We start from the raw sequence: 15244 nt of genomic DNA on the forward strand, positions 1-15244 counted from the left end.
CAGCGTCGATGAGCAAGGGAAAAAAATCGGATCGCAGACCAGTCGGGGACCGGGTAAGCGAAGCAACAGGTATACATCGACCTGTCTGACAGGTAAGAGAGCCAGGCGGCGTCGACGTTCACCTTCACTTTCACGAGTCCACGTAGCCGGATTCGATTTCTCTTATCGACCCCTCCCGCCCGGCCGGGACCTCTCTACATCCGTAACTCTCCTTTTCTTCGCCGCTGACGCCGGCCATAACTGGCTTCCACAGAAATGTCATTCTCTCTTCTCCTCCGACGACGATAAACTGGCGGATAACCTGCTGTTTGGCGAACACTCGCGTTTCTCGTTCTCCTCCCTTCCTGTCGAAACTGAACAAAAGAGATAGCTATATATGTTTGTGATTGTGAAAAGATGCGCTTTCGTGAAATTTTTGTCCGATAAACTGCTGTCATAAAATACATGTGTGAAAGGTGAAAGGTGAATGAGAGAGAGGGAATGATGAATGACCTTGAGTGTATAGGAGCAACGTTCGCAAGAATCGGGGATGACTGCTTGGACGAGAATTTTCGAACGATTTTATTCACGTATTCATTTATAACGACATTCCAGATTTCAGAAAAATTGATATTTTGCCGGATTTCTCTCTCTCTTTCTCCTTCTCTCATCTCTCTCTTTCTCTCTCATCGGAATTAAATATAATATTTGGAATGCGTTTTTTTATATCATGATTTTGATTTCGACTTATATATATATATATGTATATGTTTTCTATATATTAATTATATATTAAAAAAAGCTAAATATAATATGCAATAAAATAATATATAAACAAATAAAAAATAGATAAAATATTTTGTATTATTCTGAATAAGATATTTAAATACGTTTATTATACTGATAATAAAATAACACATATGGATGAGTATATTTATATTTAAAATAATTAAGAATAATATTTTCAATTTTTAATGAGAAAAACTCTTAAATGTAAGAAGTTCTTTTATTTAAAAATTATAGCTACTTTTATATATATCAAACAAGCAAGAGTTGAAATATAATTTTCTTATATATATATATAATTTTTATATCTTATTCATATATTTTTATATTTTTAAATTTTATATATTCTTGCATGTTCTCATACTCGATTGTGGTTATATATCGGTTTTAATCTTTGTAAAAGGAAATCGATAAGAGTGTTATTGTCATCACTATTATTATGACGTGTAACGTTGTAAATTGTAAGATAATACGGAGTATTAAGTTTTGTCGTATCAAAATCATGATGTACATATATATACTTGCTCAAACATTGTTGATGCTTTTTTATAAACACTTTTGGAAAAAAGATACATTTGTAGAATTGACAACAACAGATCAGTAATTGAATTAATTGTCTTTCAATTATTTTTTAGTAAAATAACGGATGTGAGAAAAGATTTCAAATCGCACTTTTTTATATTTTTTTCTTGTTTCCTCTCTTTAAAGACTAAATAAAATTAAATATAAAAGCAAATACAATACTTTAACACATAAAAGTCGTTTTTCTAATCAAAAAAATAAAAAAAAAAAAAATACAAATATTTTTGTATTTTTTGCAGTAATTTCTTTAGGGCTCAAACATTCTTTATCGCGTTTTATATTTAAATAAGTTTTTCTGAATATATATAAAAAGGCTCTTTATATTTTATTTCAGGGCGGAGGAAAGTTTTGACACACATTTTCGACATTTAAACAAATTGATTCTCTACTGACAAAAGGATTAAACGCGAGAAGAAAAGATACAAGAGAGAAAGTGCGATTGATAAATGCAAGGACCTGCGTTACCTACTGATCTAGTTTCGCAGACGCGGCGTCTCCTAGTGACTCCCGGCGACGACGCTAGATGGCGCGAGTGTCGCCGAGTTTGGCACGCGCTTCCGCAACTTTTACGTGACGACGACAATGACGATGATCGCCGTGTCGCGGCGGCGATGAAATAAGCGAGCTGGTGGCTACCACGAGACGAGATGCCAGGGCGATACCTCTCCTACGACGACGGCGTACAGCTATGTGCATCAGTGTTGTGATGTGTCCGCGCGGTAGTAAAGTCAACAGTAAAGTACTCGCTCTGCTCCGTAGATGTTTCTCGGTGAGTTGTCCTCCGCGCGCGCGCGCGTCCCCTCCCCCCTTCCGGTCCCCCCCTCCTTCTGTTCGCCGGCGACGTCGACGTCGTCGCGGAAGATATACTTTCTCGTTCTTTTCGCGAAAATCCATTTCTGCGGATTTTCTGCTGGTATCAGCGAATTTTGCGATTAGAAGCTTAGCCTGTGCCGTTTATTATGTCACCCACACGCGAACACGCCTTATTTTCGCGCACGAATTCATGTGACATATCTGTCCGTTTCTCTTGCACCATCTGCACTTTTCTCCCTCTCTCTGTCTCTAATAAATAAAGCGTTTCGTTGGAGGGTTCTCGCTCACACTTTCCGTATTTAAAACTATTTTCTTGAATATAGGATCTTATTAATTGTACTTTTTATTAAGAAGTTGCACATATTTAAAAAATTGCCGAAAGTGCAATTAATTGAATTAAAGTAAAAATGAGAATTCTTTTAATTGAAATATTTTTGAAAAAAGTGTAAGAGAGAGAGCATCGATAACTCTTCTCGAAAAAAATTTCCGACGTATATATTCCGTTTTTTATTTCTTTCTCTAAAATTCGGATCCCCGGCGAGAGAGAAAGTGCACTACTGTCCGTTTCTCTTGCACCATCTGCACTTTTTTTCTATCTTTAATAAATAAAGCATTCGGTTGGAGGGTTCTTGCTCACACTTTCCGTATTTAAAACTAATATTTTCTCGAATATAATAAGATTGTTCTTTGTACTTTTTATTAAGAAGTTGCACCTATTTTAAAAAATCGCCGAAAGTGCAATTAATTGAATTAAAAGTAAAAATGAGAATTCTTTCAATTTAAATATTTTTGAATAAAGTGTGAGAGAGAGCATCAATTACTCTTCTCGAAAAAAATTTCTGACGTATATATTCCGTTTTTTTTATTTCTTTCTCTAAAATTCGGATCCCCGGCGAGAGAGAAAGTGCACTACTGTCCGTTTCTCTTGCACCATCTGCACTTTTTTTCACTTCCTATGCTTTCTCTCTTTCTCCCAAATATATCTTCAATCTAATTTCAAATTGCCGAAAGAGTGCAATTAACTGAATTAATTGAATAAATTTAAACTCTCTCGATTCTCTGAAATTTGACAGGAGAGATCTCGACGAAAGGGAGAAAGAGAGAGAGAGAGAGAGAGAGAGAGAGAGAGAGGGAGAGGGAGAGGGAGAGTGCAACTGAAACGATACGCGGAGATCTATTTTGAACGCGGAGAGTGTAGCTAAAAACGAACAACCACAGGACTACACCCTGTATACATATACATATATATATATACTCGGCGGGCGATAAATGTTCGCGCGCGCAAAGAGAGATAGGTTATAAAGGGAAGTGATTGACCGTCTGACACGATCTCGTCTCTCCCTCTCCCTCTCCCTCTCATTCTCTGTGTTTATCCGCGTTTAACCGCAACTCGTTCCCCGCTTCCGATATCGCGATGAGAGGTTCGTAGCGGAGGCTTCAAGATATATAATCTTGCGAGAGGTAAATCGATGCCATCTCTTAACGCGGCGATAAGGATTACGGCGATAACGCGTGGGATTTAAACGTAGGCTTTAAATGGGTGCACGCTGTGTGTGCGTGTGTCTGTCCCTACGTGTGGCCGTTTCATTTCCGCCAAGCTTGACACGATTACGCGAGGGCGAGCTTTTTTTTCCCCTCTCCCTTCCCTCCTTTCGCGACCTGACCGGTTATCGCCGGCTTCTGGAATCTCGAGCACATCTAAATCGTTGGCATTAATAATATTATCGTATTCGATCGGACTGTCGATAACAATGCGTTAAAAACATGTATATAATACTCGATACATGTATGTACACACACAGGCACACACATCTTTTTATTGGCATCATCCCGATTTAAGGACGTATAACTTATTGAGATGCAGTTCTCTATAACACACGCGTTTATTTATAGTGATTAACGAGCTGAACGAATTTTACTGTATAACTTGCGTCTGAGATTTGACAGATTGTGAGCTAAGTTTGACAGGTACTGAGGTTTTCATGGAAATAAATGTAAGACCTTGCGTTTTGTGAAATACACAGGTGCCGGGTGCTTAGAACGCAGCTGACAAAATGGGCAAGTTGTTGTCAAAGATCTTTGGCAACAAGGAGATGCGTATTCTCATGTTAGGACTGGACGCTGCAGGAAAAACTAGTATCCTTTTACATAAACACAATCGTATTCTCTAATGACGTGCTATTTTTGCGCTTCATCTCTTTTCTTCTTTCACGCTATTCAAAGCTCTTATGTAATTTAACTATTGTAAGCGAAACAACAGTTTGTCATGTATACTATATTATATAACGCATATGTCTCTTCTATACAAATATGTTTCCTTAATGAAATTATATCAGCAATATTGTATAAACTTAAACTAGGACAGTCTGTGACAACTATACCAACTGTAGGATTCAATGTAGAAACAGTTACCTATAAGAATGTTAAATTTAATGTGTGGGTGAGTCTCAAATTCCTGCTTATATTATCTACAAGAATGTACAAAAATTAGTAAATGATTTATAGAATTATTTTTAATCGACCGTTTGCTTATTTTATATCACTCGAGTGAAATGCTATTGCTTTGTGTTTAGGATGTGGGTGGCCAAGATAAAATACGTCCGTTATGGCGTCATTATTACACAGGGACGCAAGGACTTATTTTTGTAGTAGATTGTGCGGATCGGGATAGAATCGACGAAGCCCGCCAGGAGCTCCATCGAATCATAAATGATAGAGAAATGCGTGATGCGATTATCTTAATTTTCGCTAATAAACAAGATCTTCCTGATGGTAAGTTTTTTTTCTTTGCAAATCCGCAATTATTACTAAATAGCATATCTCTTTACTTTTCGATAGTGATGTATATTCAATAGCACAAGACATATACGCTATAGATACTTTTATACAGTTTTTAACATACAACTTGTGTCTTCATACTTGTCATCTAGCAATGAAACCGCACGAAATACAAGAAAAACTGGGATTAACTAGGATACGAGATAGAAATTGGTACGTTCAGCCATCTTGTGCCACAACAGGAGACGGGCTTTATGAAGGCCTTACGTGGTTAACCAGTAATCATAAATTATGAGCAAATATTTATTTTTCACAAATTAGCATATATATATATATATATATATATATATATATGGAGAATACACGTTTGCTTTGTATTTTTATTTTAATTTGTCATGTGGAGGCTTCTGTCAAGACAAACAACTACTGACAATGATAGGTTTGACGAGATCTTTTTCACAAGCAAAGTTATTGCAGGTGCAAAAGCGAAAGAGAAAACAATATAAAGACAACTATTAATGGTGTGTTCCAATAATATCGATACTAGGTGAATAGTAATTTATTGAGGTACCAAGGAACGTGACCTTTATTACTAGCTATTTATCCCGGTCCATGGAGATAATTAAACTAAATAGGGTTACACATCGGGTTTAACATCGCTCTGTAACATACTCACACAAGTGTTTCACATGCAACACCTAAGTTGTACAAGTTGAAAAACAGAAAAATTACATGAAAAAAAAAGTCTAGTTATGATATTAAGGGGTTCACGGATTCACAAGGATTAGTATACTGTATAACTTACCTTTGCGGAGGATTTTATCTAATATCTATATAATTGTTATTTGCGAGGGAGTTGAGTTTTCTCGAAAAACGGCGAACACCTCGAGTTTTTAACAGATTTCACAAGTAGATTTTTGACTTTGCAATATCTTGTTGTCAAAAAATGCTATCTAATATGTATTATATAATATTCGTACACACATAGTCCGTGAATATAATACGTGAGTAAATTTGCAGCACCTCTAATATCGAGACTTTATACAGTGCAGCGAGATTTATTTCGTTATAGCGAACATCTGTTGCTTATTTATACTTTTGTGCCGAAAAAAGTGCTCGTAATTCATTGGTTTTTGGTGACATACGTCTTCCAACTTGATAAAATGACATTTTAATTCTCATTTTTTTTTTTCCTTTACGTTCGTCTCGATAACGCTGGATATAGATGATTTTTTTAAATGATATTTTATTTGAAAAATGCAAAGATGTGTCTAATGTATCACCGGCGTTCTTATTAACGCACAAGCATAATATATTAAAACAAAAATGTAGTGCAACATGGAGTTATCGGTTTACTGATATTGTGAGCTCAAAAACCAAAAAATAGGAGAAAATAATGTTACAAAAAGAGCGTAACAACATTGAATCTGCCAATATTTTTTACCATTTAAGTGAGTATCAGATAATAAAGCATATTATAGTATAGGTCGCAACAATCAGATCATTAAACGGCATTTTACGAATGAGATAAGTGTTTCTGTGACTGTTTCATTTCTCATAGCATAATCTGTAGCGTTTAAGGATTAGTAAGAACATTACTTCAGATTCATAAATGATTCATAGAAGTTTACAAGTGTTCAAAGTGTTTGTATGATTATTGAATCAAATTTGAGTTTCGAGTAAATAATAGCGATGAATTATTATCGTAAATTGACAATGACATCTTGTTTAAACATTCCACGATACGTTAGCGATTTAGACTGTTATAGAGAAACATTTTAGTTATATGAATAATCGTGTAATCTCTTTTTTTCGACCAGAGACTTTTCAAACGTAAGTTTGCATAAAACTCTCTCAGCATCCATACCATTAATATTAAGTCTCATTTGAAAGAAGAAAGTGGGCGCGAAGTTGAGAGCACATTGTCTGTGTAAAAAAAAAAAAAAAAAAAATCATAAATCAGGCGAAAATACTGTTTTTTCAGAATGTATTAGCTATATTAATTAACACTCTATGGCCATGTATTTGTACAATCTCATCCCTCATCTCTGCATTTTTTAACAATGTTTCAAATAGCAATGTCATTACGTATTGTGTACTAACTATATAAACAAAAATATATATCTATATTCTTTTAAATGCAAGTATGATAAATTGTTATGTTTTACCATTTGGCTTTTTAACAGGAGCCACTTTCTCATTATTAAAGAAATGTAATGTTATGATATTAATTGACGAGATTTTTTGTACATAAATATGTTTGATATATTCCAAGTTTATGTCGAACGTTTTTTATGTGGTTTTTTTTTTCCATATGTCCGCATTAACATTCTACAAAAAAAGAAAATAAGAAAAGGTTTTTGAGAACTAAAATAAATCTATGACCTCGTTCCAATGTTGACAGAAAAGAAATAATACACAGAAAAGATTCGTTTTTCAAAAAGATAAGTTTTAGAAGAAAAATGGAAAAGGAAGAAAGAAGTATTTTATTTTACATTCTTTCTGTTTGTTAGAAATAAATTTCACTTTAAATATCAACAATAAATTAGAAATTCTTTACAAATTATAGAGAGTATTTTGCCTCATTAATATCAGTCCAAAGACTGAAGGTAACAAGAATTTTACAGCATTAGAGAAAAGTTTATGTTATATAACTATTTCATAGAAATAATTACTATATAATCTTGTTATATGACAAGTTATATCTAGTAGTAACTTAATTTAAATTTATATCTCTTGATTTCTCAGAGATAAAATAGTGAAAAGAATGATAAAAATAAGACCAGATTCTATCAAAATATATTAGTCCTCAATCTCAGTTTAGCAAATAGTTTTGTTACGATATTATACTCTACACATAGGAGAAAAAAAATTCATAAGCATTTAAATATAAGTGTGCGTGTGTGTGTGGCTTGCTATAAAATTTTTAGACAATTTAATATCAGCGTTATATAGAGATCCTAAAATATATTTGCCATCGGAGGAAGATGCGCTGAAGATCATCTTCACTCGAGATAAAGAAACATACAATAACATATTCTTTTTATATATATGTATATGTATATATATATATATCTCCATTTAGTTAAAATATATTCAGAGATTTGTCATTTATATTAAAATTAATAACATTTCATAATTACATCTTATCAGGGGCCACAAAGAAATTAGGCTTGTTAAAAAGATTTAAAAAAAAAATGCTTTCGAATATAAGAAATAATATTACACGACATGAATCGACGCTATATTACACATGGATCGCTATCAACCAGAGAATTCCTAATGCACCAATCGTATTAGAGTATTTCTAAAAAACGAAACATCAGTTTTTTTAGAAAAAAGGACTCGGTAATAAGGGAATTAAATTACAGTTCTGTTATTTTGCAGTTATTTATACCTATCGTTTAATTAAAATTTATAGTGTGTGTACAGTTTGTTATATTGTTAATTACATGTCTCTAAATGTTATATTACAAAACTATTTATGTGCAATTATACTCATCATTTATAAAGCAAAAATTCAATTAATACTACTTTTAAGATATTATATATATAAAATATATAAAAATATTAAAAAAGGCAAATAAAATATAGGGCATTAAGATGACTTCAATTAGAAGAGTTTGCTGGTGCATCAGAAATTTTTTAGTTTATGGCGTGTGTATATGAAATATATAATGTAATATAAATATAATAGCAATTTTTACGAAATCGGGGATCGACGAAGCTAGAAAGTATATATGTACTTGTATATTACTATCATTTGTATAATAAAAATTTCTTTAAATTGTGCATTTTCTGGTGTGTATGTGTATATATATATATACACGCACGCATCATGCATTAAACGTTACTCTTATGATAATAATTCGTAGATATATACAAAGGGAAGATAAAAATATTTTGCTGTTTCTTTTTTATATATATACTTTATAGTATCCTTGAAATTTACATAAAAAGAAAACGAATCACAAAGTAAAATAAATAAGATTATTAAAATGATTCAGTGGGAAGTCATGGTTTTATTATTTCAACAGCCAATATGATTATTTGTAGAATGAGACATCAGTCACATTATCTTCCAAATTTTGCACTTTAGCTTTGAAAATATTTATTATTAATAAAAAAATTAATATACGAAATATATGGCAAATACAAGATATGCAAAAAAGAAACGAAAATGTTGTACATCATATATTTAATATGTACTTTGGCTCTTTTTATAAAAATATAGAAAGAAGCTATGTAAAATCATGAATTTTTAAAATAGATGAGTAGAAGAAAATATCACTGATGTAATATTTAAACATAAGAAAAATTGAATTTTTTTTCTCTAAAATTAATATAAATCATGACGTACAGATCATAAGTAAAAACATTTTGAGTGTAAAATTAGTAGCAATATTGAGTTCTTAGTTCTTACAGTGTGGCATGTTGATATTCTAATTATAAACTTATAGATCCACACGAGATTCATATAATCTTTGCGCATTTTCGCATTCGAGAGATTTAATATATTAAAAATAAGTTGAAGTTTCATCAAACACGCGCGTTTTAATACAGATCCCCACATGGTTTAATTATATAGACTCTAAAATAACATATACGTGTTAAAATATTTGTAATATATACATTAGAGCTAATAGTTAGTATATTGTAAAAGCCTTTCTTGTCGAACTGTGTGAGAGATTCACATATAGACATAATACTTCATAAATATATTAAAATATGGCTCGCTCGATTCGTGATAACATGACTCAAAAATCTCAAATTTGATGCAATAATTTAAACACACGAATATCATCAGATCATTTTCTCTCAATATATCTAAAAAATTCGTTCTACTGTACAATTAACAACGCGCGATTATCGTTTCTCTCTCATTTATGATAAATATCTCAAATACTTCCTATTTCGATATAACCCTGGACAGATCTGTAATAAATAGTTGGATGCTATCTACTGGATCGTTGCTCTTCCGCAAGCGCTATCAATCGCTGCCGAGTTTTCTTATTGTTTTGACACGTCGCCGAAATCAATCCGACTAAATGTTTCACTGAATATTCCTGTGAAACAATTATATGCATTAATATCGTATGTGGAGGAGAAAACGCTTAATATATATATTAATATAAATTATATAAATATATATATATATATATTTATTAATATAAATTATATAAATATATATTAACATAAATTATATAAATATATAAATTAATGTATATATACACGGAGAGAACTTTTCTTTATATTTTACTGCAAAATTCACTATGAATTTTATCATGTTTGGTAATAAAATAAAATTAAAATTATCATGAGCGATTAAGCTGGATTGAAAATATGCTGCATTGTAAAATTAATATAAAATATTTTATATAGTTTATCACTTTTTTGGCATCTATTCTATTTAAAACACTTAAAGAATTATAAGCTTTTAACATAGTTTAATATATTTTAAAATTATTGAAATTTTATTATACATTTTAGTAAAATTAATCAAACATTTTATATTTTATTATGGTAAATATTAATATATTTCATTGTGAATATTATTTTAATATTTCATAATAGTTTAATATTATTTTACTGTAAATATTAATCAGAGTAACTCTCATAAAATTCTTTCAATACTATATTGTCCCACGATTACCATGATTTTCAGGATAAATTCTAAGAGAAAATTCTCTCTATGTATATACAATATATATATTTTAATATAAAATTGTAATAATTACGAATTTCCGATACCTTGTGCTCCTTAATCCATTCTTCGAAGCTGTTCTCAGGAAGGTAGTACGCTTTAATGTACAATTCAGCGTATTCTCTGTGCGGCATAGGTCGCAACGACGTCACTTTCTCAAATTTGGACTTTAGCTGCGTGAAATCGAGCTGCATCAAAGCTCTACCGCCATTTGAACACTTTTTAGCATTGGAAAACCTAAATATTACATTTCCATTAATACAGATCTTTCATTTACAATATTACATGCAAGTATACTTGAGAGAATTTAGTAACAGAAATTCTCCTACCCTTCCACTAAGGTATGCGTGATCAAGTGAGCCACGTTTTCCCACACAGCGTTGCATACATCTACATTTAAAGGAATGTACGTTCCGATAACGTTGAGTCTTTCGTTCAAGGTGCATATTTCCTACAAAAATAAACAATTTTCACAATATATAATATGCAGTTAATACGACTTGTCTTGCTCAACAGTTGTCATACATACTTGGATCAGCGCATCGATATAATTACTATGTTGAGACATGACGTCCGTCACTTCCCAATTGACTTTGTTCATTAAATTCAAGATGTTCGCGACGTCGAACGCCTGCGACGCCACCGCCATATAAACCGGTTTCCTCAGATCCGCGGTAGATGCGATCGTTTGCATGTAAAACTGATGTAAGAATCCTCTTTGAGGACTGTTGGCGATGAGATGCTCCAGGTAAGGTCTCAGACCTTCGTATTGCTGTCCTAAAAATATCAGAGACTCCACGGCTACGATACGTTCCGTCAATCCGTGAAGCTTCTCGGGCTGCGACAGATTCACGATGGACGAAAGCTGCGGTTGTCTCACTTTATCGCAATTTCCATTGCCATTTTCCTCTATTGCGTCATTCTCGGAGATGATCAGACTCTCCCTGATTCGCGTTAAGGATAGCTTTAACTTTGGACTGTATAAGGAATCGCTGTTGATTTGCTGAAAGAGAGATTGTATTTTACATCACATTGTCTAGCTATGTCTAGCAAGCCATACAGAGTTGTGTGAAAATCATAAACTTACAAGATCCGATGTAAAGAACAGGTGTACCGTGTAGAAGCACAACTCGAAGAACTGTATCATACTTTGTATGACGGTGATCGCGATCGATCGTAAAAGTCGCGACATTTGTAGATACTTGCCACATACTCTCAGTATGCTTAACGTCGTGTTTGTAACCATCGGCCCGGACTGTTTGAGTTTGCACTTCTTTTTACTAACTCTCGCATGATCCGACTCGTCGACGTACTCGTGCTTCAGTTCATCAGGGATATCATCATCGGACTCGTCCGAAAAATACCCAGGCAGATTAACCTAAGTGAGAAAAGAAAATACAGTCAATAGATTATTTTGAAAAGAGTATTAAGACACATATGTTATGTATATAAATGACTTTCGTACATCATCGTTTACTAAAATATCTTCATCCACAGTATCATCCAATCCTATTGTGAATGGCGACGAACCGCCCTCCAGATACTTCTGCAAGTCGATCCCCGTAGAAGCGTCGCTGTCGCTTAAATTCGAGCTATCTAAACTGTTCCAGGTCTTGCAGTTATTGAGCGATGGTTTCAGACTTCGAAACTCCAGCAATTGGGTGGCCATGAAATTTGATTTCACAGGACACAATTCCCAGCCGTCGTTTTCCAAAAATATTCTCAACTCATCCAAACGAGACGCGTGATAGTGAGAGAAGTAAGACAAGGATTGCTTTCTTATAGACTCCTGCAGGTTCTCCGACTTGAAGCAGAGCTCCTCCCCAATCTCCATCAATCTGCAATTGACAGGTATTTTGAAAATTTATTTATATACTCACTGCGGGGCGAGTGATAAAACTTTTATTGTCATTCATTCAGTTTTCACCTACCTGTTTACTATACTCAATACCTGAACAAACTGTTCAAATTTGATGTCTGTTAGATCAGCGTTTGTCAGGTAAACCGATATCTTCATTTCCACATCGTGCCACACTCTGGCCATACTGTTTTCCAATTTCTGCTTGACGTATTGTTTGCTGAAAGTTTCCTCCAAATTCTTAACGTCAGATTTACACTCCGGTTTATCCTCCTGCGCATTGTGCCAATTTACAACTAGATAATACGAACTCAGTATTGTCCACAGCGACTTGCACAGCTCTGTGAGGCAAATTATATATTTCTCGCGAGGCACATCCTGACACATCTGTTTGTATTGTCTTTTCACGTCGCCTCCCGCGTGAGAGTGAATAACTGCGAACGCGGTGTTATGAATGACGACACTGAAATGCATGTGCAATTGATCTATGGCAGCCTGTGTCTTTCCTAATAACGTGTACGCTTCTTGAACGGAGGAATACACGGTGACGTCGAATTTAGTACACATGTCAAAAAGAGTGCTGTCCAAGGCCCTCTCCGCTTGCTCCAAGATATCTTGCAACTTTCCGCTCAACGCATTGATACAGTGGAAATGCTTGTACGTCTGAGCAGCACTCTGGCATTCCAAAAGAAGCGATATGGCTCTGGGAAAATTGCCTTCATTTAGAAGTTCCTGTAGACGATCCCCCGTACGTTGCTAATAACATAATAATTAGGTTTAAACAAAAAGATTCTTTATAATACGATATAAAATAGATTCTCTTCATTTTATTCATCATGCGATGTTAAAATTTTATAAATTTAGAGATCACATATGTTTTATAAGTATTAAAAAATATAAATTAACTTACCAGTGTCTTTATAGTATTCAAACTATTTAATAGTTCTTCGACCACCTGTCGTCTCTGATAATTAGCTAATATACCTAAACTTGCTGTCGTAAATTGCGTTTTGGCCAATTGCAGATCTGCCCTTCCCATTCTACAGATTTCCAAGACATCTTGCAACTGTTCCTGCAGCTGCAGAATCTTGTCAAATTCTGTGTTACACGCACTTTGCTTTTGTAAAATAAGCTGCAATACTTTCTTGGAGACAACTTGTTGCTGCTGCTTGAGTTTCTTGTGACGTTTCTCAATATCCTTGGAATGTAATATCGTTGGCAATTTCTCTAATTCGTAGCGAGATGGATCAAAAGTACCATCGGTGTTGAAATAAATATCTTCGATAGACTCTAATATATCTTGATCGGGTACAGGCTCGCTCTCTGTCGACTGCTCGGCCTCGGAACGAAGATCCTCACATTTTTGCGAGTCAGGGGGATTCAGCAAATCAGGATTCAAACCCATAAGCGGTACTTTAGTTGTGTTCTAAGAGAAAAATGATGAATTATTATGATTTCAGCAGTAAACAAAATAATTTTTGCATTGAATTTTATTTTCTTTAATGCTGTATCTTCTAATAATATGTATATGTGTGTATGTTGTATACATATTATGACACAAATTTCGAAATACCACGCGCCTCTAAAACCATCACTTTAGTGACGAGTATAGTTTCCTTTAAAGGAAATCGCGAGAAGAGGGACATCGTTTGACATTATTTGACAGCGAAATGTTAAAGAACAAATTATCGCGCATCAACCTAACCTAACCTAACTGCTGAATAACAATACAGCGCAAAGTAGCAAAAGATTCGATAAAGGAAGGACGGCTTGCCTGCTTGTTAATGAGGCCGAGAAATTTAAACTTCAAATCTTCCATGATCTCGGATTGCATCGCGAAACGTCAAACGTCAAACCAGCCCAGACGCATCATCAGCTGTTCGCTCGCGCCGCCTCCCGTCAAACTGACATTTCGAGCGTGGCGAAGTGCGGGAAGATCATCGACCGGTCATCTCGATCATCTCGATCCCATTCCTCGATCGCTTTGAAATCGCGCGATGCTCTTCGCCTCGAACTTCGAACGGAAAACTGGGTCTCCACGTAGATGCGCGGAAACGGCGTAGATTCTTCGCGAAGATGTTGTCGACGACGATCCCTCTTGAAGTTGCTCACGATAGTTTCGGACGGACAGATTTTTGCTGAAGGGATAATTTCGGCTTTCCAAGGTTTCCGATAATGGAGCGAATACGCCGCTACGTTCAGATATGTAGGACTGCAGGGTCGACGAAAAACCGCATCAGCGCCTCTTTCGATCGTTTTACGTACTATTCAATCCTTTTATCAGTTTGAAAGAAAAAAGCGTTGATCCTCAAGTTATTTTCACCTCTGAATCGCAAAAGATCTTGTGTGCTGGGTAAGAGAAACTGTACGCTTACGCGATAAATATTCAAGTAAACAGATGATAAAAATAAAATGGCTAACGAAATCGCGCCTACATATATATAACTATTATATATATAATTGCATATATAAGGTTATATAGAGAATCATTTGTTCTCTCTCTATCTTTACATTCTTTACAATATGGTAAGAGAAAATCGAATTATTTTTATTTTTCAAGCGATATTTCATTTGAAATGATAAATGCACATGATCAAAACTTGTAAAATTTATATAATCGATGTTTTCTGCAATCAAAATTATCTCAAATTAATTTTTTCTTCTTATTATCTTTTTTAGATATATATGAGTCATAAATATTTGTAAGGAAAGAGAAACGAAAAAGGAAAGAAACAGAAAGAGAA

General features: G+C 34.1%; 2 protein-coding genes across 4 annotated transcripts; one reads left to right on the forward strand and one right to left on the reverse strand.

The window, feature by feature from the left end:
• The first annotated feature begins 1979 nt into the window (after positions 1-1979).
• Positions 1980-6897, forward strand: Arf51f (ADP-ribosylation factor 6). 3 transcript variants are annotated; one of them, XM_083050262.1, is made up of 5 exons: positions 1980-2116; positions 4185-4296; positions 4497-4600; positions 4734-4932; positions 5091-6897. In XM_083050262.1, exons 2-5 carry the CDS (start codon positions 4215-4217, stop codon positions 5231-5233), a joined length of 528 nt encoding a protein of 175 aa, XP_082906388.1. In that variant the 5' UTR covers positions 1980-2116; positions 4185-4214; the 3' UTR covers positions 5234-6897. The 3 variants fall into 3 exon arrangements, with proteins under 3 accessions (XP_082906388.1, XP_082906390.1, XP_082906389.1); XM_083050264.1 differs by lacking the exon at positions 1980-2116 and adding an exon at positions 3405-3685; XM_083050263.1 differs by lacking the exon at positions 1980-2116 and adding an exon at positions 3405-3621.
• A 1548-nt stretch (positions 6898-8445) lies between these two features.
• Positions 8446-14744, reverse strand: Vps50 (vacuolar protein sorting 50). The gene is made up of 9 exons (XM_083050254.1): positions 14275-14744; positions 13411-13926; positions 12574-13256; positions 12108-12480; positions 11730-12020; positions 11172-11645; positions 10972-11093; positions 10690-10879; positions 8446-10004 (listed from the first exon to the last, which is right to left on the reverse strand). The coding sequence occupies exons 1-9, from the start codon at positions 14332-14334 to the stop codon at positions 9894-9896; spliced, it is 2820 nt and encodes a 939-aa protein (XP_082906380.1). The 5' UTR covers positions 14335-14744; the 3' UTR covers positions 8446-9893.
• Between the last annotated feature and the right edge of the window lie 500 nt (positions 14745-15244).

Source organism: Prenolepis imparis, unplaced genomic scaffold (genome assembly GCF_030444845.1).
Source record: "Prenolepis imparis isolate NDT839.2.m4 unplaced genomic scaffold, iyPreImpa1.0 SCAF_11, whole genome shotgun sequence".
NCBI lineage: Eukaryota > Metazoa > Arthropoda > Insecta > Hymenoptera > Formicidae > Prenolepis > Prenolepis imparis.

Bases quoted from the DNA above. Each gene is read 5' to 3' on its own strand.
- Arf51f (XM_083050262.1), top strand. From the start codon at position 4,215: ATGGGCAAGTTGTTGTCAAAGATCTTTGGCAACAAGGAGATGCGTATT. The intron at 4,601-4,733 runs GTGAGTCTCAAA...CTTTGTGTTTAG, and splicing joins ATGTTAAATTTAATGTGTGG to GATGTGGGTGGCCAAGATAA. The intron at 4,933-5,090 runs GTAAGTTTTTTT...CTTGTCATCTAG, and splicing joins TAAACAAGATCTTCCTGATG to CAATGAAACCGCACGAAATA.
- Vps50 (XM_083050254.1), bottom strand. From the start codon at position 14,334: ATGCAATCCGAGATCATGGAAGATTTGAAGTTTAAATTTCTCGGCCTC. The intron at 12,481-12,573 runs GTAGGTGAAAAC...TGTCAATTGCAG, and splicing joins GTATTGAGTATAGTAAACAG to ATTGATGGAGATTGGGGAGG. The intron at 11,646-11,729 runs GTAAGTTTATGA...TCTCTCTTTCAG, and splicing joins TGTTCTTTACATCGGATCTT to CAAATCAACAGCGATTCCTT.